This window comes from Papio anubis, chromosome 20, assembly GCF_008728515.1.
Source record: "Papio anubis isolate 15944 chromosome 20, Panubis1.0, whole genome shotgun sequence".
NCBI classification, from domain to species: domain Eukaryota; kingdom Metazoa; phylum Chordata; class Mammalia; order Primates; family Cercopithecidae; genus Papio; species Papio anubis.
The window spans coordinates 41,240,003-41,262,343 of NC_044995.1; the positions used below are offsets into that span (position 1 = coordinate 41,240,003).

Here is a 22,341-nt window from a genome sequence, read left to right on the forward strand (position 1 = left end):
ACTTGAATATTTATAGATATTTATAGTGCAGCCGATTATTTGGTTAACATGCATTATACAGGTGGCATGGAGGTATCCTCAGCAGGAATATACATTTGGTGTTGGGAGTACACAGACAGCATGAGCTTATACGTTCAGCGTGATCATATACAGTTAGTGTCCAATAATTTTTTTTTTTTTTTTTTTTTTTGAGACTGAGTCTGGCTCTGTCGCCCAAGCTGGAGTGCAGTGGCCGGATCTCAGCTCACTGCAAGCTCCGCCTCCCGGGTTTACGCCATTCTCCTGCCTCAGCCTCTGGAGTAGCTGGGACCACAGGCGCCCGCCACTTCGCCCGGCTAGTTTTTTGTATTTTTTAGTAGAGACGGGGTTTCACCGTGTTAGCCAGGATGGTCTCGATCTCCTGACCTCGTGATCCACCCGTCTCGGCCTCCCAAAGTGCTGGGATTACAGGCTTGAGCCACCGCGCCCGGCCGCCTAGTGTCCAATAATTGCTGCTGCTGCCTTAGACTCTAGGACTCGCAGGCAGGATTCTGGTCACTAACTCAGCTTATCCTTAAAAAGGCTCCCTCTCAGGCCGGGCGCGGTGGCTCAAGCCTGTAATCCCAGCACTTTGGGAGGCCGAGACGGGCGGATCACGAGGTCAGGAGATTGAGACCATCCTGGCTAACACGGTGAAACCCTGTCTCTACTAAAAATACAAAAAATTAGCCGGACGTGTTGGCAGGAGCCTGTAGTCCCAGCTACTCGGGAGGCTGAGGCAGGAGAATGGCATGAATCCGGGAGGCAGAGCTTGCAGTAAGCCGAGATCGCACCACTGCACTCCAGCCTGGGCGACAGAGCGAGACTCAGTCTCAAAAAAAAAAAAAAAAAGGCGCCTTTCTCCTAGTTGCCTCCAGCAGAGGGGCCCTGTCTAAACACCTGGACCACAGGCGAGGCCCGAGGCACCAAATCATGCCCTGGGGTGACCCAGACTCCGAAGGAAGCCCTGTGGTTCTCAAAGTCTCTGGCAGCCCAAAGGCTAGCTGGTCTCACCCTACCCATTCCAAGCAGCGGACAAAGAAGGCGAGCCACAGGCCTCTTCCATTCCCAACTACATGGGGTGCCCTGGGGACATTTTATTCAGGCCCCACCCACCAGTTTCACACTGAGGAATCCCAAAAATTGAGCCCTCAGGAAACCCTTGTCTCTGAGCTGCACACCCATATGACATCTGTCTCCCCCCAACACATGTGGGCATCTCATACTCAGTGCGGCGGCATCCAAGCTTTTTTTTTTTTTTTGGAGACACAGTCTCGCTCTGTAGCCCAGGCTGGAGTGTAGCGGCCCAATCTCAGCTCACTGCAAGCTCCGCCTCCTGGGTTCACGCCATTCTCCTGCCTCAGCCTCCCGTGTAGCTGGGACTACAGGCGCCCGCCACCATGCCCTGGTAATTTTTTGTATTTTTAGTAGAGACGGGGTTTCACCGTGTTAGCCAGGATGGTCTCGATCTCCTGACCTCATGATCCGCCCACCTCGGCCTCCCAAAGTGCTGGGATTACAGGCGTGAGCCACCGCACCTGGCCGCTTTTTTGTTTTTGAGACAGGGTCTCACTTTGTCGCCCAGGCTGGAGTGCAATGGCACAATCATAGCTCACTGTGGCTTTGACCTCCTGGGCTCAAGCGATCCTCCCACCTCAGCCTCCTGAGTAGCTGGGACCATAGGTATGCACCACCACACACAGGTAATTTTTTGTATTTTTAGTGGAGACGGGGGGTCTCACAATGTTGCCCAGGCTGGTCTAGAACTCCTGGCCTCAGGGATCCTTCCAACTGAGCCTCCCAAAATGCTGTAATTATAAGTGTGAGCCACCGCGCCTGGCCTGCCCAAGCCTCTGATTATCCAGTGACTCAGCTCCATCCTCCCACGTGCTCCGGCCAGGAACCTGGGCTACCTCTCTGCTTGCCTTCAGAGCTATCCAGAATCCAACCTCTTCTCACCTGCTCCTCAAGCACCTACCCTTTCACACAGCGCACACCACTATGCCAGGACCAACACAGACACTTTCTATTGTCCCTATAGCGGCCAGAGACATCTGTGCACACGTAAGTCAGGGCACATCCCTGCTCTGCTCAGAAACCTCCATGGTTCCCGCCTCATTCCAAGGAAAAAGCCCAACTCTTCGCCACAGCCCACAAGGCCCTGTGTGATCTGCCCTGTCACCTTCCTGCCCTCAACCGCTTCCTCTCTCTCCATGGCTTACTCTGTTCCAGCCTCACTGGCCTCCTGGGTACGTCCCACACTCAGCAGGCATGGTCTGACCTCAGGGCCTTTGCACTAGCTGCTCGGTCCCTCTGCTTAGAATGCTCTTCTCCCAGACGTCCATACAACTCCACTGCCTTCACTCCTCACCTGAAATACCACCTTGACAGGGCGTGGTGGCTCACACCTGTCATTCTAGCACTTTGGGAGGCTAAGACAAGCAGATCACTGGAGGCCAGTAGCTCGAGACCAGCCTGGGCAACACTGTGAAACCCCATCTCTACTAAAAGTACAAAAATGAGCCGGGTGAGGCCAGGTGTAGTGGCTCACGCCTATAATCCCAGCACTTTGGGAGGCTGAGGTGGGCAGATCACCTGAGGTCAGGAGTTCGAGACCAGCCTGACCAACATGGAGAAACCCCATTTCCACTAATACAAAAATTAGCGGGGCAAGGTGGCACATGCCTGTAATCCCAGCTACTCAGGAGGCTGAGGCACAAGAATCGCTTGAACCTGGGAGGTGGAGGTTGCAGTGAGCCGAGATCGTGCCATTGCACTCCAGCCTGGGCAACAAGAGCGAAACTCTGTCTCAAAAATAAATAAATAAATAAATAAATAAATAAATAAATAAATAACTCACGCACACACAAAAAACCCACCATCCCTTTCCTCTCAGTCCTATGACCTTTCCCTTTCTTTAATTTTTTTCTTTCTTTTTTTTCTTTTTTGAGACAGAGTCTCGCTCTGTCGCCCCAGCTGGAGTGCAGTGGTGCCATCTAAGCTCACTGCAACCTCTGCCTCCCAGGTTCAAGCGGTTCTCCTGCCTCAGGCTCCCAAGCAGCTGGGACTACAGGCACATGCCACCGTGCCCGGCTAATTTTTGTATTTTTAGTAGTAGAGACGGGCTTTCACCACGTTGGCGAGGCTGGTCTCGAACTCCTGACCTCAAGTGATCTGCCCACCTGGGCCTCCCAAAGTGCTGGAATTACAGGTTTGAGCCACTATACCTGGTCCCTATGACTTTCTGCTTGTTGTTATTATCAAATAGAGTCTTGCTTCGTCACTCAGCCTGGAATGCAGTGGAGCAATCATAGCTCACTGAAGCCTAAACCTCCTGGGCTCAAGTGATTTTCTCACCTCAGCCTCCCAAGTAGCTGTGACTATAGGCACGCACCACCATGCCTGCCTAGTTTTAAAATTTGTTGTAGAACAGGGTCTCGCTGTGTTGCCCAAGGCTGGTCTCAAACTCCTGGGCTCAAGCCTTCCTCCCACCTTGGCCTCCCAAAGCCCTGGGATTACAGATGTGATAAATTTTGCTTCTTATCACCATCTGACACGTTACACATTTGCTTATTGATTGTTAATTATCTACCCTCTTGCCTATTGCCTGCATAAGGACAGGGACTTATGTGTCTTTCATTCAGGCTGCGTCCCCAGTATACAGCATAGCATCTGACATAAAACAGACATTTAATAAGTATTTGTTGAATGAATAGCCACAATATATAATCCATGTATATAGAGTGAACACTGAAAATAAAAACTCAGCCTAGAATTTCCCAAGGGCACGTATTTAAAAAATTAATTTGTGTTGTTTTTTTTTTGAGATGGAGTCTTGCTCTGCTGCCCAATCTTGGCTCACCGCAACCTCTGCCTCCCAGGTTCAAGTGATTCTTCTGCCTCAGCTCCCCCGAGTAACTGGGATTACAGGCGCACACCACTATGCCAGGCTAATTTTTGTATTTTTAGTAGAGACAGGGTTTCACTATGTTCAGTAGGCTGGTCTCAAACTCCCGACCTCAGGTGATCTGCCCTCCTCAGCTTCCCAAGGTGCTGGGATTACAGGCACGAGCCACAGTGCCTGGGAATTTTTTTTTTTTTTTAGACAAAGCCTCACTCTGTTGCCCAGGCTGGAGTGTGGTGGCACAATCTTGGCTCACTGCAACCTCCACCTCCTGGGCTCAAGTGATCCTCCCACCTCAGCCTCTCAAGTAGCTAGGACTACAGGCACACACTACTGCACCCAGCTAATATTTTTTGGATTTTTCTGTAGAGACAGGATTTCACCATGTTGCCCAGGCTAGAGATTTGCAATTTTTTTTTTTTTTTTTTTTGAGATGGAGTCTCGCTCTGTCACCCAGGGCAGAGTAGTGGCGTGATCTCGGCTCACTGCAACCTCTGCCTCCTGGGTTCAAGTGATTCTCCTGCCTCAGCCTCCCAAGTAGCTGGGACTACAGGCGCACACCGCCACGTCCGGCTAATTTTTTGTATTTTAGTAGAGACGGGGTTTCAATGTGTTGCCCAGGCTAGTCGTGAACTCCTGAGCTCAGGCAATCCACCTACCTCGGCCTCCGGAAGTGCTGGGATTACAGGTATGAGCCACTGTGTCCAGTGGAGATTTGCTAATTTTATACTTAAATGAATCTCAGGCCAGGTGTAGTGGCTGACGCCTGTAATCCCAACATTTGGCAAGGGAATTGCTTGGGTCCAGGAGTTCAACACTAGCCTGGGCAATATATTGAGATCTCGTCTCTACAAATTTTTTTTTTTTTTTGTATTGCAAATCGAGCAGCCTCCTGAGCCAAAGTAGGCTCTGAGGCTCAAAAAACAAACAAACAAACAAACAAACAAACAAAAAACACTTTTTTTTTTTTTTAAACATGGTCTGGCTCTATTGCCCCCAGGCTGGAGTGCAGTGTCACAATCTCGGCTCACTGCAACCTCTACCCGCTAGGCTCAAGCCAGTCTCCCTCAGCCTCCCAAGTGGCTGAGACTACAGACACATAACACCACACCCGGCTAATTTTTTGTAATTTTTGTAGGGACTGGGCTTTGCCATGTTGCCCAGGCTGGTCTCGAACTCATGAGTTCCAGCGATCCACCCGCCTCAGCTTCCCAAAGTGCTAGGATTACAGGTGTGAGCCACTGTGCCTGGCCAGAATTTTTTAAAATTAGCTGGGTATGATGTGCCTGTAGTCCCAGCTACTGGGGAAGCCTAGGGTGGGAGGATCACTTCAGCCCAGGAGGTTCAGGTTCAGGTTTCAGGGATCTGTGACTGTGCCACTGCCCTCCAGCCCGGGTAACAGAGTGTGACCCTGTCTCAAAAAAAAAAAAAAAAAAAAAAAAAAAGAATTGTATACATGATACATGTAGAATTTGCAGGGAAAGGATAAATTCTTTATTCAATAGCCCTGAATGTATACTAGGAAGAAAAGGCCGGGCACGTTGGCTCATGCCTGTAATCCTAGCACTTTGGGAGGCCGAAGAGGGCGGATTGCCTGAGCTCGGGAGTTCGAGACCAGCCTGGGCAACACGGTGAAACCTTGTCTCTACTAAAATACACAAAAAAATTAGCCAGGTGCGGCCGGGCATGGTGGCTCACGCCTGTGATCCCAGCACTTTGGGAGGCCGAGTCAGGTGGCTCACAAGGTCAGGAGATGGAGACCATCCTGGCTAACATGGTGAAAGCTCTGCCCTACTCTAAAATACAAAAATTAGCCAGGTGTGGTAGCGGGCGCCTATAGTCCCAGCTACTCGGGAGACTGAGGTGGCAGGAGAATGGCAGAACGCTGAGGCAGAGCTTGCAGTGAGCCAAGATCGCACCACTGCACTCCAGTCTGGGCAAGAGAGAGAATCCGTCTCAAAAAAAAGAAAAAAAGAAGAACAAGCTGGGCATGGTGGTCCGTGCCTGTAGTCCCAGCTGCCAGGGAGACTGAGGTGGGAGGTGACTGCAGCCCAGGAGTTACAGGCTGCAGTGAGCTGTGATGGCACCATTGCATTACAGCCTTGGCAACAGAGCAAGACCCGCCCAATTTTTTTTTTTTTTTTTTTTTTTTTTTTTTGAGACGGAGTCTGCTTAGCTCAGGGCTGGAGTGCAGTGGTCGGATCTCAGCTTCGACGCAGCCCGGCCCCGGGTTCACGCCATTCTCCGCCTTCAGCCTCGGGAGTAGCTGGGACTACAGGCTCGCCACCGGGCCTCGCTATTTTATTTTCTAGTAGAGACTGGGTTTCACTGTTAGCTGTGGGATGGTTCGCATCTCCTGACCTCGATCCGGCCATTCTCCCCAGTAAAGCTGGGATTGTTAGGCTTGAGCCACCGCTGTACCGTTTTGAGACAGAGTCTCACTGTGCTGGAGTGCAGTGGCACAATCTTGGCTCACTGCAACATCTGCCTCCCGGGTTCAAGCGATTCTCCTGCCTCAGCCTCCTGAGTAGCTGGGACTACAGGCGCCCACCGCCATGCCTGACTAGTTTTTGTAGTTTTAGTAGAGATGGGGTTTCACCATATTGGCCAGGCTGATCTTGAACTCCTGACCTCAGGTGACCTGCCCACCTCAGCCTCCCAACGTGCTAGGATTACAGGCGTGAGCTACCGCCCGCCCCGGCCCCTAAAATAAAACATGCCAAGTGGTCAAGCCTGTAATCCCAGCACTTTGGGAGGCCGACACGGGCGGACTACGGCCAGGAGATCGAGACCATCCTGGCTAACAATACAGTGAAACCCGGCTCTCTACTCAAAAATACAAAAATCCAGCCGGGCGAGGTAGCTGGCCTGTAGCCCAGCTACTCGGAGGCTGAGGCAGGAGAACATGAACCTGGGAGGCGGAGCTTGCAGTGAGCTGGACATCAGGCCACTGCACTCCAGCCTGGGCAATCAGGATGACCCGGCCTCAAAAAAAAAAAAAAAAAAAAAAGGTAAAATAGAGACAGGGCATGGTGGCTGAATCCTGTAATTCTAGCACTTTGGGAGGCCAAGGGGGTGGATTACTTGAGTCCAGGAGATCAAGACTAGACTAAGCAACAGGCAAAACTTCGTCTCTACAAAAACAACAAAACAAAACAACAACAACAAAAAACAAAAATTAACGGGACGTGGTGGCATACCTTTGTAGTCCCAGCCACTTGGGAGGCTGAGGTGAGAGAATCTTTGAGCTTGAGGAGACAGAGGTTGCAGAGGGCTCAGATTGCACCACTGCACTCCAGAGGTTGCAGAGGGCTCAGATTGCACCACTGCACTCCAGCCTGGGAAGCAGAATGAGACCCTGTCTTTTTCACTGTGTATGTTGAAACAGAGTTTCACTCTGTTTCAATCAATTGATCAATCAATAAAATAACAAAATGTTACATGGTTCACCTCATTTCATCCGTTTTTTTTTTTTCTTTGGAGACAAGGTCTCACTGTCACCCAGGCTGGAAAGCAGTGGCACCATCGTAGCTCACTGCAGCCTCAACCTCCCAGGCTCAAGTGATCCTTCATCTCAGCTGGGACTACAGGCACACACCACCATGCCCGGCTAATTTTTGTACTTTTGGTAGAGACAGGGTTTCGCTATGTTGCCCAGGCTGGTCTCTAAATCCTGGGCTCAGGCAATCCCGCTTTGGCTGCCCAAAGTGCTGGGATCACAGGTGTGAACCACCATGTCCAACCCACCTCATTTCATCTTTACAGCAACTTCTATCATTATCCCCATTTGACAGACAGATCAACTGAGGCCTAGAGAGAAAGAAGATGCCCATGGTGCGAAAGATTGCAATCAGCAGACCCAAGCTATCCAGCTCCCAAGTCAATGGACAGTTAACCTTCGAACAACACAGGTTTGAGCTTCACGGATCCCCTTAAACACAATTTTCTTCTACCTCTGTTATCCCTGAGACAGCAAGACCAACCCCTTCCCTTCCTCTTCCTCCTCAGCTCACTCAATGTGAAGACCATCTTTTTTTTTGAGTCTCTCTCTGTTGCCCAGGCTGGAGTACACTGGTGTGACCTCAGCTCACTGCAACTTCTGCCTCCCGGGCTTCAGCGATTCTTGTGCCTCAGCCTCCTGAGTAGCGGGGACTACAGGTGTGAGCCACCATGCCCAACTAACTTGTATTTTTAGTAGAAATGGGGTTTCACCATGTGGGCCAGGCTGGTCTCAAACTCCTGACCTCAAGTGATCCTCCCACCTTGGCCTCCCAAAGTGCTGGGATTACAGGTGGCATGAGCCACTGCACCTGGCCCCTAATTTTTTTTTTTAGTAGAGACAGGGTTTTCAACATGTTGGACAGGCTGGTCTTGAAGTCCTGACCTCAAATGATCCACCTGCCTTGGCCTCCCGAAGTGCTGGGATTACAGGTGTGAGCCACCACGCCTAGCCTCTGAAAACCTTTTTGATGATCCGCTTCCACCTAATGAATAATAAATGTATTTTCTTTTCCTTACATTTTAATATTTTTTCCATTAAAAAGAAAGGCAAAAAATGCAATGACTTTTGCACCAAATTAATAACATTTTCTTTTCTTCTTTTTTTTTTTTGTTTGAGACGGAGTCTCATTCTGTTGCCCAGGTTGGAGTGCAGTGGCGCAATCTTGGCTCACTGCAACCTCTACCTCCCAGGTTCAAGCGATTCTCCTGCCTCAGCCTCCCAAGTAGCTGGGATTACAGGTGCGTACCACTATGCTTGGCTAATTTTTGTGATTTTAATAGAGACGTGATTTCACCATGTTGGCCAGGTTGGTCTCAAACTCCTGACCTCCATGTTACCAGTAAGGCTGAGTCAACAGTAGTCTATCACTAATTAAGTTTTTAGGGAGTTATATGCAGGCCGGGCACGGTGGCTCATGCCTGCAACCCCAGCATTTTGGGAGGCTAAGGTGGGAGGATCTCTTGAGGCCAGGAGTTTGAGACCAGCCTGACCAACAGATCACAACCCTGTCTCTACAAAAATTTAAGGCATACACAGATTTCTAATTTCACAGGGGGTCAGTGCCCCTCACACCCATGTGGTTTGAGGGTCAACTGCATTATTTCCTATGGTTGCTGTAACAAGACACCAATGCCTTGGTGGCTTAAAAAACACAAATTTATGGCTGGGCGCGGTGGCTCATGCCTGTAATCCCTGCACTTTGGGAGGCCAAGGCAAGTGGATCACCTAAGGTCAGGAACTTGAGACCAGCCTGACCAACGTGGTGAAACCCCATCTCTACTAAAAATACAAAACATTAGCTGGGCGTGGTGGCATGTGCCTGTAATCCCAGCTACTCAGGAGGCTGAGGCAGGAGAATCGCTTGAAATCAGGAGGCAGAGGTTGCAGCGAGCCGAGATCGCGCCACTGCACTCCAGCCTGGGCAACAAGAACAAAACTCGTCTTAAAATAATAACAAATTAAAAACACAAATGTATTATCTCACAGCTCAGGAGGGCAGAAGTACAAAATGCATCTCACTGGGCTACAATCGAGGTATAGGCAGGGCTGTGTTTCTTTCGGAGATTCTAGGGGAAAATCTGTTTCCTTGCCTGTTTCACCTTCTAGAGGCCACCCACATTCCTTGGCTCCTGGCTGCTTCTTCCATTTTTAAAGCCAGCAGTCACATCAAACCCACCTCGCTTCCGTTGTTCCATGTCCTCCTCTGACTCTGCTACCTCCCTCTTCCATTTTTCTTAAAGAGACGGGGTTTCACTATGTTGCCCAGGCTGGTCTCAAACTCCTGGGTTCAAGCAATCCTCCCGCCTTGGCCTCCCAAAGTGCTTGAACTACAGGCATGAGCCACTACACCCAGCCAAAGCCTTCAAGTTGGCCAGGTGCAGTTGCTTACGCCTGTAATCCCAACACTTTGGGAAGCCAAGGCAGGCAGATCATTTGAGGTCAGGAGCTCGAGACCCGCCTGGCCAATGCGGTAAAACCCCGTGTCTACCAAAAATACAAAAAATTAGCCGGGCATAGTGGTGGGCGCCTGTAGTCCCAGCTACTCGGGAAACTGAGGCAGGAAAATCACTTGAACCCAGGAGGCAGGTTGTAGCGAGCCAAGATCGCGCCACTGTACTCTAGCCTGGATGACAGAGCGAGACTCCATCTCAAAAAAAAAAAAAAAAAAAAAAAAGAAAAGAAAAAACAAAAAAATAACTATATTAGCTGGGTGTGGTGGTGCGTGCCTGTGGTACGAGCTACTCAGGAGGCTGAGGTGGGAGAATCGCTTGAGCCCGGAGGCAGAGACTGCAGTGAGCTGTGATCATGCCACTGCACTCCAGCCTGGATGACAGAAACCCTGTCTCTAAAAAAAATAAAACCGGCCGGGCGCGGTGGCTCATGCCTGTAATCTCAGCACTTTGGGAGGCCGAGGCAGGTAGATCACGAGGTCAGGAGTTCAAGACCAGCCTGGCCATTGTAGTGAAACCCCATCTCTACTAAAAATACAAAAATTAGCTGGGCGTGGTGGCAGGTGCCTGTAATCTCAGCTACTTGGGAGGCTGAGGCAGGAGAATCGCTTGAACCCAGGAGGCAGAGGTTGCAGTGAGCCGAGACTGCGCCACTGCACTCCAGCCTGGCAACAGAGCGAGACTCCTTTCAAAAACAAAACAAAACACAATAAAACAAAAAACTAGCTGGGCGTGGCAGCGGGCGCCTGTAGTCCCAGCTACTCGGGAGGCTGAGGCAGGAGAATGGCGTGAACCCAGGAGGCGCAGCTTACAGTGAGCCGAGATCGTGCCACTGCACTCCAGCCTGGGCGACCGAGCAAGATTCCGTCTCAAAAAAAGAAATAGATAAATAAATAAATTAATTAATTAATTAAATTAAATAAAAATAAATAAAAATAAACCAAACGAATAAAAATAACAAAACAAAAACAACTCCTCCTATCCCCACTAACCAATAGTGTGATCCCATTTCACGACGGGCACGCCGAGGCTGCTTGCTCGGACCACACGGCTGGTGAGGAACACAGCCACGAATCAAACCAACGCCCTGCTGGAGCCCACCCAGGCCTTTTCCTCGGCAGGTACTAGGAGAAGCAGAGATAATCTTGCAGCAATGGTGTGGAAGAAAAATTGGGAAAACCGAGCTGTTGGACAAGGCCAGGATTGGGGGAGGCAGCCTTCGGGTGCCAGCCTTGCTGGCTGTGACGACTGACCCACCCAGTGCAGTGGGCGTGGGTGATAAGAGAACTGCCGCAGCCTGCCCAGTCACAGTGCTGGTGCCAGGACATCAAATGCCACCCAGCCCCCACAGCTTCCGGACACTGGCCAAGTCCCCAAGGGCTGCAGCAACCCAAAGCCTCACCCACACAGCCAGCCGCTGGCCTCTGCCTTCCCAGAAGTCTGTGCCTGGGGAATGAGCATCACCAGCTGCCCAGACACCTCCTGTTGACAAAGGGTTTGAGGACAGCATCTGGGTGGGGAGGCTCAGAAGGGTTAAGGGCAAAAGATAGAGCCCCTACTGTATACTAGACTGTGCTAGGCACAAAACCAGAGATTTGCTTCTAGAAACATTTAATGTTTTTTATTTTTTTTGAGACAGGGTCTCCTTTGTTGCCCAGGCTGAAGTGCAGGCGCACAATCATAGCTCACTGCAGCCTTGACCGCCTGGTCTCAAGTGATCCTCCCACCTCAGACTCCCTAGTGGATGGGACTACGGGCATGCACCACCACGCCCTGCTAATTTTTAATTTTTTTTGTAGAGACAGGGTCTCACTATGTTGCCCAGGCTGGTATAAAATTCCTGGGCTCAAGTGATCCTTCCGCCCTGGCATCCCAAAGTGCTGGGATTATAGGAGTGAGCCACCACACCCGGCTCAGTCTAAGAAGCTTAAAAAAGATCCAGATGCCACACACAAACAGAAATTAATAGGTTACAATCTGGAAGGAGACTTCTTGGCTGAGCTACCTCTGAGGTGAAAACAGTTAACCAAAGATTTGTAGAAGATTCTTTCACATGGAAAGCTAAAATCTTCCATGGACTTAAGGACTTACTTATAATTAGTTTTTCGTCCCCCTGCCAGAACAGAGGGAATTTATTAATTTTATTATGTAAGAGTTTATTTGTTTACTTGCATATTTGAGACAGGGTCTCATTCTGTTATCTAGGTTGGAGTGCAGTGGCACAATGTTGGTTCACTGCAACCTCTGCCTCCCAGGCTCAAGCAATCCTCCCACCTCACCCTTCAGAGTGGCTCAGACCACAGGCATGAGCCACCATGCCCAGCTAATTTTTTGTATATTTTTGGGAAGAAGGGGTTTTGCAATGTTGCCCAGGCTAGTCTCAAACTCCTGACTCAAGCGATCCACCCACCTTGGCCTCGCAGACAGCTGGGATTACAGGAGTGAACCATTGCACCAGGTCTCTTGTTTGTTTGTTTGTTTATTATTTTTTGAGATGGAGTCTCACTCTCTTACCCAGGCTGGAGTGCAGTGGCACAGTCTCGGCTCACTGCAACCTCTGCTGCCCAGATTCAAGTGATTCTCCTGCTTCAGCCCCCCGAGTAGCTGAGATTACAGGCACCTGCCACCACGCCTGGCTAATTTTTGTAGTTTTAGCAGAGATGGAGTTTCACCATCTTGGCCAGGCTGGTTTTGAACTCCTGACGTCGTGATCCACCCACCTCAGCCTCCCAATGTGTTGAGATTACAGGGGTGAGTCACCGTGCCCGGCCTTGTTTATTTTTATAGTAGAAATGAGGATTTTGCTATGTTGCCCAGGCTGGGCTCCAGCTCATGGGCCTGACCAAGAGTTTAAAAATCATATTTTATTTCATTTTTATAAAATCATATTTATTTATTTATTTGAAATGGAGTCTCACTCTATCCCCCAGGCTAGAGAACAGTGGCACCATCTCAGCTCACTGCAACCTCCACCTCCCAGGTTCAAGTGATTCTCCTGCCTCAGCCTCCCAAGTAGCTGGGATAACAGGCACGCGCCACCACGCCTGGCTAATTTTTGTATTTTTAGTAGAGACAGGGTTTCTCCCTGTTGGCCAGGCTGGTTTTGAACTCCTGACCTCACGTGCTCTGCCTGCCTCAGCCTCACAAAGGGCTGGAATTACAGGCGTGAGGCACCGTGGCCAGCCTAAAATCGTATTTTAAAATAATACTCTGTAGCCCGGCATAGAGGCACATGCCTATAGTCCCAGCTACTCAGGAGGTTGAAGGGGAAGGATCGCTTGAGCCCAGGAATTCAACCAGTAAGTAAGTAAGTAAATAAATAAATAAATAAATAAATCAAATGCTCACTTTGGGGATTGATTGGGAAATGACAAAAGAAAAAAGAAAAGTCTCGGTGGGGTGCGGTGGCTCACAATTGTAATCCCAGCACTTTGGGAGGCCGAGGCGAGCGGATCTCTTGAGAGCAGGAGTTCCCCACCAGCCTGGCCAACATGGTGAAACCCCGTCTCTACTAAAAATACAAAAATGAGCCAGGCGTGGTGGCAGGAGCCTGTAATCGCAGCTACTCAGGAGTCTGAGGCAGGAGAATCACTTGAATCCAGGAGGCAGAGGTTGCAGCGAGCTGAGATCACGCCATTGCACTCCAGCCTGGGCAACAAGAGCGAAACTCCATCTCAAAAAAAAAATAATAATAAGGAAAAGTCTCTAGGGAGAATTCTCTACCAGGTCTCTGCAAATGTTTTCTGTTAAGGACCAGATATCAAAGATTTTAAGCTTTGTGGTTCACATATCATCTCTGTCATATATATATATATTTCTTTTTTTACAATCATTTAAAAATAAAGGAGCCATTCTTAGCCCACCAGCCTTACAAAAACAGGCCACCACCCAACAATCTAAATATAAGTAACATTAGCCGGGCTCGGTGGCTCACGCCTATAATTCCAACACTTTGGGAGGCCAAGGTGGGAGAATCATTTGAGGTTGGGAGTTCAAGACCAGCCTGGCCAACATGGTGAAACCCCGTCTCTACTAAAAATACAAAAATTAGCCAGGCATGGTGGTGCGTGCTTATAATCCCAGCTATTCGTGAGGCTGAGGCACGAGAATCACTTGAACCCGGGAGGTAGAGGCTGCAGTGAGCCGAGATCGTGCCCTGTCCTTCAGCCTGGGTAACAAAGCGAGACTCTCAATAAATAAATAAATAAATAAATAAATGTAACATCATAGATCTGTACATTGAAAAAGAGTTACGGGCTGGGCACGGTGGCTTATACCTGTATTCTCAGTACTTTAAGAGGCTGAGGTGGGAGGATCACTTGAGCCCAGGAGTTCAAGACCAGCCTGGACAACATAGCGAGACTCCATCTCTACAAAAAAACTAATGATGTGTGATTTTTAGTATGTAAACTACACTTCACCAGGTGCAGTGGTTCATGCCTGTAATCCTAGTACTTTGGGAGGCTGAGGCAGGTGGATCACTTGAGGTCAGGAGTTTGAGACCAGCCTGACCAACATGGCAAAACCCCGTCTCTACTAAAAATACAAAAAGTAGCTGGACGTGGTGAGGTGCACCTGTAATCCCAGCTACTCAGGAGCCTGAGGCAGGAGAATCGCTTGAACCCAGGAGGCGGAGGTTGCAGTGAGCTGAGATCATGCCACTGCACTCCAGCCTGGGCGACAGAGCAAGACTCTGTCTTGAAAAAAAAAAGAAAAAAGGAGCAACAACAACAAAAAACACCAAATTACACTTCAATTTAAAATGTAGGCTGGACCGGGCGCGGTTGCTCATGCCTGTAATCTCAGCACTTTGGGAGGCCAAGGCGGGCAGATCATGAGGTCAGGAGTTCAAGACCAGCCTGGCCAATATGGTGAAACCCTGTCTCTACCAAAAATACAAAAATTAGCCGGGCATGGTGGCACATGCCTATAGTCCAAGCTACTGGGAAGGCTGAAGCAGAAGAATCGCTTGAACCCAGGAGGCAGAGGTTGCAGTGAGCCGAGATCGCGCCACTGCACTCCAGCCTGGGCGATAGGGCAAGACTCTATTTCAAAAAAAAAAAAACAAAAACGGTAGGCTGGGTGCAGTGGCTCAAGCCTCTAGCTCCAGCACTCTGGCAGGCTGAAGCAGGTGGATAGCTTGAGCCCAGGAGTTCCAGACCACCCTGGGCAACATGGCAAAACCCAGTCTCTACAAAAAATACAAAAATTAATCAGGCATGGTAACTTGAACCTTGTAGTCCCAGATCCTTGGGAGGCTGAGGCAGGAGAATTGCTTAAAACTAGGAGGCAGAGGTTTCAGTGAGCTGAGATTTTACCACTGCACTTCACCCTGGGTGACAGAGTGAGCCCTTGTCTCAAATTAAAAAAAATATATATATATATATATATATATATGTGTATATACTAATAAAATAATAATAATACAGAGAGACCCTTCTTGCACATGACAGGGCCCTGGAAATGTTCTTTTTTCCTTATCTGGGTGCTGGCCAGATGAGGTGTTCACCTTGTGAAAGCTCCTTCAGCCTCATATATTTAGGATCTATGCCCTTTTATGTATGTATTTCCTACTTCAAAAAAAAGTTTAAAATAAATATTCCCTTTGATTGGCTAAATAAAAGACAGTCCATCCACAAACGTACTATTCTATGATACTGTGAAAAAATACTGTGCTGGGAGCCATGGCACACACCTGTAATTGGTCCCAGCTACTCGGGAGGCTGAGGTGGGAGGATCCCTTTAACTCAGGAGTTCTAGGCTAGCCAAGGCAACATAGCAAGACCCTGTCTATTTATTTATTTATTTATTTATTTATTTATTTATTTTTTGAGACAGGGTTTCGCTCTGTTGCCCAGGCTAGAGTGGAGTGGCGCAATCTCAGCTCACTGCAACTTCCACTTCCTGGGTTCAAGTGATTCTCCTGCCTCAGCCTCCCAAGTAGCTGGGACTAGAGGTGCACGCCACCATGCCCGGCTAATTTTTTTATTTTTAGTAGAAATAAAGTGGCACAGGCGCGGTGGCTCAGCCTGTAATCCCAGCACTTTGGGAGGCCGAGGGTAGATCCGAGGTCAGGAGTTTGAGACCATCCTGGCTAACACGGTGAAACTCCATCTCTACTAAAAATACAAAAAATTAGCGAGTGGTGGTGGCCTGTAGTCAGCGCTACTTGGGAAGCTGAGGCAGGAGAGAATGGCATGAACCCAGGAGGCCCGGAGCTGCAGTGAGCTGAGACTGTGCCACTGCACTCCAGCCTGGTGACAGAGTGAGACTGTGTCTCAAAAAGCAGATGCTGCCCAGCACTGAGTATAGAGATACTTACATGTGTTGGGGGAGACAGATGTCACATGGGTGTGCAGACAGAGCAAAGACTCTGTCTCAAAAAAAAAAAAGCGGGGGTTTCACCATGTTGGCCAGGATGGTCTTGATCTCCTGACCCCATGATCACCGCCTCGGCCTCCCAAAAGTGCTGGGATTACAGGAGTAGGCTACCATGCCCAGGCTGACCCTGTCTCTTAAAAAAATAAAATAATAATAACAATAAATGATTGAGAAGCTTTGGAGGTTTTGACACGAGATCATCTCCCAATATACATTAGGCAAAACAAATAAACAAATAAAACTCTGAGTGTGGTGACTCATGCCTATAATGCTAGCACTTTGGGGAGGCCAATACAAGAGGATTGAGCCCAGGAGTTCATGACCAGCCCTGGGCAACATGGTGAGACCCTGCCTCTTAAAAAAAAAAAAAATTATTTGAGCATCCACGGCACTCACCTATAGAGATCTCAACTACCTACAGGATCACTTGGAGCCCAGAATTTGAGGCTGCAGTAGCTATGATCATTACCACTGCACTCTAGCCAGCCTGGGCAACAGAGTGAGACCCTGTGTATCTTGACAACAACAAAGAATAAAGTATGGTCCAGGGTAAAAGAGAGCAAGGAAACTTTCATCATAAAACCATAGCATCTTTTGTATTTAAAGCAAGTGACTGTATTATCCCTTTCGAAAATGTGACAAGTAACAACCTTTTCATATATACATATATATGTGTATGTGTATAGATATATTTTATATATATATAATTTTTTCAGGTTCCTCTTGTCACCCGGGCTGGGTGCAATGGCACAATCTCAGCTCATTGCAACCACTGCCTCCTGGGTTCCAGCAATTCTCCTGTCTCAGCCTCCCACATAGCTGGGACTACGAGTGCACATCCTGCAGCCAAGCTAATTTTTGTATTTTTAGTAGAGACAGGGTTTCACCATATTGGTAAGGCTGGTCTGGAACTTCCAGACCTCAGGTGATCCCACCAGCCTCAGCCTCCCAGAAGTTCTAATATTAGAGGCGTGAGCCACTGTGCCTGGCCAATTTTTGTATTTTTTAGTAGAGACAGGGTTTCACCATGTTGGTCAGGCTGGTCTTGAACTCCTGACTTCAGGTGATACACACCTGCCGCAGGACTCTAACAAGTGCTGAGATTACGAAGTGAGCAACCACACCCAGTCATATGTATATATGTTTTAAATCAGGTGCCAGGGCCTCACTGCAGGCTGAATTGTATTCTGGCAAATGGGACAAGGGAATCTGCTTTTTTGTTTTTGTTTTGTTTTGTTTTGTTTTTTGGGGGAGGTTTGTTTTGGGAGGCGGAGTCACCGTTCTGTCATGAGCTGGAGGCGCAGTGGCCCGATCTTGGCTCACTGCAAGCTCCGCCCTCCTGGGTCATGCCATTCTCTTGCCTCAGCCTCTCCCGAGTAGCTGGGACTACAGGTGCCGCCACCATGCCCAGCTAATTTTTGTATTTTAGTAGAGACAGGAGTTTCACCGTGTCAGCCAGGATCTCCTGACCTCGATCTCCTGACCTCGTGATCCGCCAGCCTCACGGCCTCCCAAGCTGGGATTACAGGCATGAGCCACAGCACCCAGCTGGAATCTCCTTTTTGAGACAGGGCCTTCCTCTGTCATCCAGGCAGTGCAGTGGCACTATCTTTGCTCCTGCAACCTCACCTCCTGGGCTCAAGCAATCCTCCCACCTCAGCCTCCCAAGTAGCTGGAACTACAGGTGAGCACTGCCACACTCCGTTAATTTTTTAAATTTTTTGTAGAAACAGGGTCTCACTATATTGCCCAGGCTGGTCTCAAACTCATGGGCTCAAGCGATCCTCCCACCTGGGACTCCCCAAAGTGCTGGAATTACAGGCATCAGTGACTGTCCAGCCAGAGTCTGGTTTTGTTGTTTTTGAGACAGAGTCACCGGCTCCATAGCCCAGGCTGGAGTGCAGTGCTTTCATCTCAGCTCACTGCGGCCTCCGCCTCCAGGTTCAATCAATTCTCTGTCAGCCCCCCCTCCCAGAGTCCCAGCTAGGATTACAGATGTGCACCACCATGCTTGACTAATTTTATATTTTTAATAGAGGATGGGGTTTCACCATTTTGGCCAGGATGACCTCGATCTCCCGACCTCAAATCTGACCCGCTCACCTCAACCTCCCCAAAGTGCTTTGGTATTACAGGCATCGAGTCTGTAATCCTCTCGGCGGCAGAGTCCATTTTTTATTTTATTTATTTTTTGAGATGGAGTTTCACTCTGTCATCCAGGATGGAGTGCAGTGCGTATCTTGGCTCACTGCAACCTCTGCCTCCCAGTTTAAAAGTGATTCTCCTGCCTCAGCCTCTCAAGTAGCTGGGACTACAGACAGCTAATTTTTGTGTTTTCTTATTTATTTATTCATTTCGAGACTGAATTTCACTCTTTTGCCCAGGCTGTAGTGCAATGGCGCAATCTCGGCTCACCACAACCTCGCCTCCCAGAAGTTCAAGCGGTTCTCCTGCCTCAGCCTCCCGAGCAGCTGGGGGATTACAGGCCTTTCACACCTGGCTAACTTTGTATTTTAGTAGAGATGGGGATTCACCGTGTTGCTCAGGCTGGTCTCAGAATTCCCGGCTCATTGATCTACCACGCCTCGGCCTCCCAAAGTGCTGGGATTACAGCCGTGAGCCACTGCGCCCGGCATTTTGTATTTCATAGAAGGGTTTCACTGTGGTAGCCAGGATTGTCTTGATCTCTGACCTGCGTGATCCGTAGCCTCGGTCCCTAAAGTGCTGGGATTACAGGTGAGCCACCCGCACCTGGCAAAGAGTCCGTTTTTGTTTGTTTTTGTTTTTGTTTTTGTTTTGTTTTGGAGACGGAGTCTCGCTCTATGCGCCCAGGCTGGAGTGCAGTGGCAGGATCTCAGCTCACTGCAAGCTCAGCCTCCTGGGATTCCCGCCATTCTCCTGCCTCAGCCTCCCCGAGTAGCTGGAAGGACTACAGGGGGGCCCACAACGGCACAGCCCGGCTAATTTTTGTTGTATTTTTAGCGAGTAGAGGCGAGGTTTTCACCGTGGTCTCGATCTCCTGACCTTGTGATCCGCCCACCTCGGCCTCCCAAAGTGCTGGGATTACAGGCGTGAGCCACAGCGCTCCCGACCAAGTCCGTTTTTAAATAAGCATCACTACTGACCCCTACCGACCTAGTTTTATGTCTCCATGGTCAAGGTTTATTGTTTTGGATTCTAGAATCTTTTTCTGCACTGCTCTTGCCAAGAGGTGTGGGCTGGATGGGAAGGATGGCAGTGCCCATTGCTGACATCCGCCGGGGCCCAGAGCCATTTCCCCATTTCCCTCGGAACTGCTGCCTTCCTTTAGATATGATCTCTGCTGAGGAATGTACTTCCTGCCCAACCTGGTCTCACCCAAGTCAATGCCTTGGGTTGCTTCTCCGTCAGTTCAGGGGAAAGCCATGTCCTCAGTAACACCAGCCCCAGAGGCCTCCTGAGCACATCGAGCTTGCCAGACTATGCAAAATGCTTCCTCTACCAGTGAGTGTGGTCCACCGAGTCCTACAGACAAAGACACAGCTTCAGAGAGGTCACGGACTCACCCAGGGCCACATGGCTCCTAAATGTCAGAGCCAGGATTTGAGCCTGGGTTTGTCTGATGTCAGCCCCTAAACTCACGACGGATGGGAAGCCACTGGGGCAGGAGGGTAGGATAAGTGAGTCACTCTTCCACACCATCCCTAGGGGAAAGCTCCCTAAAGCTCCCTTCATCTATCAGGGACTTTATGGGCCAGTGCAAGGCCCCCAGGTTTTTGGTTCTGATGTGAAGGGACTACTCCAAGCTAAGCAAAACCCCTACTTCAAGCAATCAAACCAGATGCCCCCTCTGGCCCCAAGGCAAAATATAATTAAGTAACGATGTGGTTTGTTTGCTGTTCTTTCTGCATGAAACACACTTCCCCTAAATCTTCCCACGGCTGGCTCAACTTCCAACCCTTAGTAACCTAAAATAATCGCTGCTGTTTCTGCCACACAAGATCACACGATGTCCCGTTCTTTGCTTCACAACTTACAACCTAAAATTACACATTCCTTCCCTTGACTACTCCCTGCGGTCAAGGATTTCACTGCTCTATTCACTGCTGGGTTTCCAGTGTCTAGACCCCTGCCTAAATTGTGCTCAACAAATATTTGTTGATTGAAGGTACTCCCTTAAGCCCAGAACAAGCTCTGTCTGGCGGGGTCCCCTGTCTCATGTGTGGGCCTGGGAGGTCTGCCCAGCTCCGTCCACAGCTCAATTCCATCCTTTGGCCAAATTCAAGGCTAGGTGAATCATATCATTGTCCTCTCTGCCCCTCGTCCCTGTCCCAGCCAAACTTCATAGAGACCCAAGACCCCCTCAGATGCTGCCCACAAGCAGGCAAGACCTGGCTGGAACCTCAGGCTGAGACTCTCAGGTGAGAGACAGCCTGCCACACCCAAGGGACACACAGCACCCGCAGCCGCTGGGGCTGGGATTTGAGCCCAAATCAAGACCAAGGGGGTCCCTCCAGAGGACTGGGCAGCAGCTTCAATCGAGAAGGGGGTGCTGGGAGGTGGCCAGGTACTGCTGCCTCCCCTTGACTGGGCTCTGCAGGGAAGGTCCCAGCCTCCCTGATCTGTCTCTCCCGGTAGCCTCCTGAGGCCATACAGTCCCTAGGGGCAGGGAGGCACAGCTCTACCCAACTTGTTTTTCTTGAATAATTTCGAGCAGTTTCCGGCCCCCTCCCCAAGGCCCTTCAGTGTCACAGTTTCCAGGAAGTTCTTGTCACACAAAGAGGGGTGCGACAGTGCTTCTTTGCCCCCAGGGTAGTACCACGTGGGGCTGGTACTGAGTTGGGTCTTGGGGACCCAAAATGGAGAAGAGAAAGGAAAAACTAAGGATGGCAACTCCCCCCACCGTGGGAATCCAGGGGAGGGTGGAACCACAGGGCGCTGGTGATAGAGAAGCCCACATCCTGGGCCCATGCCCAGGGCCAAATGCCTGAGGCCGCCCCAAGAGGTTCGCCGGAGGAAGTTCCAGCCGCCAGCACCTCCCGAAGTGGGAGGTGGGGGCCCCTAGCCCCTTGCACAGGGAGGGGAAAGTTTCTCAATTGTTTCCTGCTTCCTTCCTGCCCCCTCACCAAAGATGCCCTTCTTTCCGCCGTTTCCAGGCGGCTAGCCAGACCCGGTGGGCTGTCAGCTGGGTATTCGGTCTGCCCAGTCTTGCCTCAGTTTCCCCATCTGGCTAAAAGCCCTGGACGGCTACTTCTGGCGGAAAGGGGCAGGAGGAAGAAGTGGACAAAGGGGTTTGGAAGAGGAGGGGGATTTGGGGAGGTCAGGGCCCTGTCTCTTTTCCGAGCCCGGATCGCCGCGCCTCCCCTCCCCCGCCCGCCATCTGAGCCACCCAGATAACGGGACCTCCCCGGGCGGAGCATGCGCCATGAGCACCGGCTCATCAGCCGGAGGGGGAGCTGGGGCTCCCGGGGAGGGGACGCGGGGCGACCCGGCTGGAGCAGGGGGCGTGGGATCCGCGCAGTGTGGGATGCGGGGGCCCCAGCGCGGAGGGCCCTCCAGCGGCAGGGCGGGTGCCTAGGGTCTCAGATGTCCCCCTCGCTCAAGGTCCTCCCACCCCCAAGTCAGCAGAGGCGGCCCCTGACCGGAGGCAGCTCCTACCGTAGGCTCCGTTTTTCCGCTCGTCCTCCATGGCCGCGGCGGGGCGGGGAGCGGAGTCCGAGCCAGCGCGACCCCAGCCCGGGCGGGCGGGAGGCTCCGCGGGCTGCAGCGCCCCGCCCCGGGCCCCGGCCCCGCCCCGCCCGCCGGGCCAGCCCCCGCGCGCCTCCTCCAATGGGAGCCTCGAGCGGGCGAGGGCGGGTCCCGGGGGCGGGTCCTGGCCCGGGATGGGTGGGGCCCCAACCTTTGTTTCCAGTCTTGGCTCTCGAGTAACCCTCTTGAGGGTGTGCACGGTGAGCAAAGAGAGGTCTGTCATTCATTCATTCATTCATTCATTCATTCATCTATGCATTTCATCGTCAAGGAGATACTGAGGCTGGGCGTGGTGGCGCGGGCCTGCAATCCCAGCCACTCCGGAGGCTGAGGCGGGAGGATAGCTTGGGCCAAAGAGT

The 22,341-nt window shown here is 50.6% G+C and overlaps 1 protein-coding gene across 2 annotated transcripts in view; it reads right to left on the reverse strand.

Moving 5' to 3' along the window:
* SLC44A2 (solute carrier family 44 member 2) overlaps positions 1–22,014 on the reverse strand; it is a 49,664-nt gene extending 27,650 nt beyond the window's left edge. Inside the window, exon 1 of one of the 2 annotated variants that reach the window (XM_031659918.1) lies at positions 21,893–22,014. In XM_031659918.1, coding sequence (XP_031515778.1) covers positions 21,893–21,923 — 31 coding nt within the window. In that variant the 5' untranslated portion in view covers positions 21,924–22,014. The remainder of the gene's footprint in view (positions 1–21,892) is intronic. The other variant, XM_031659920.1, reaches the window with a different exon arrangement.
* Between the last annotated feature and the right edge of the window lie 327 nt (positions 22,015–22,341).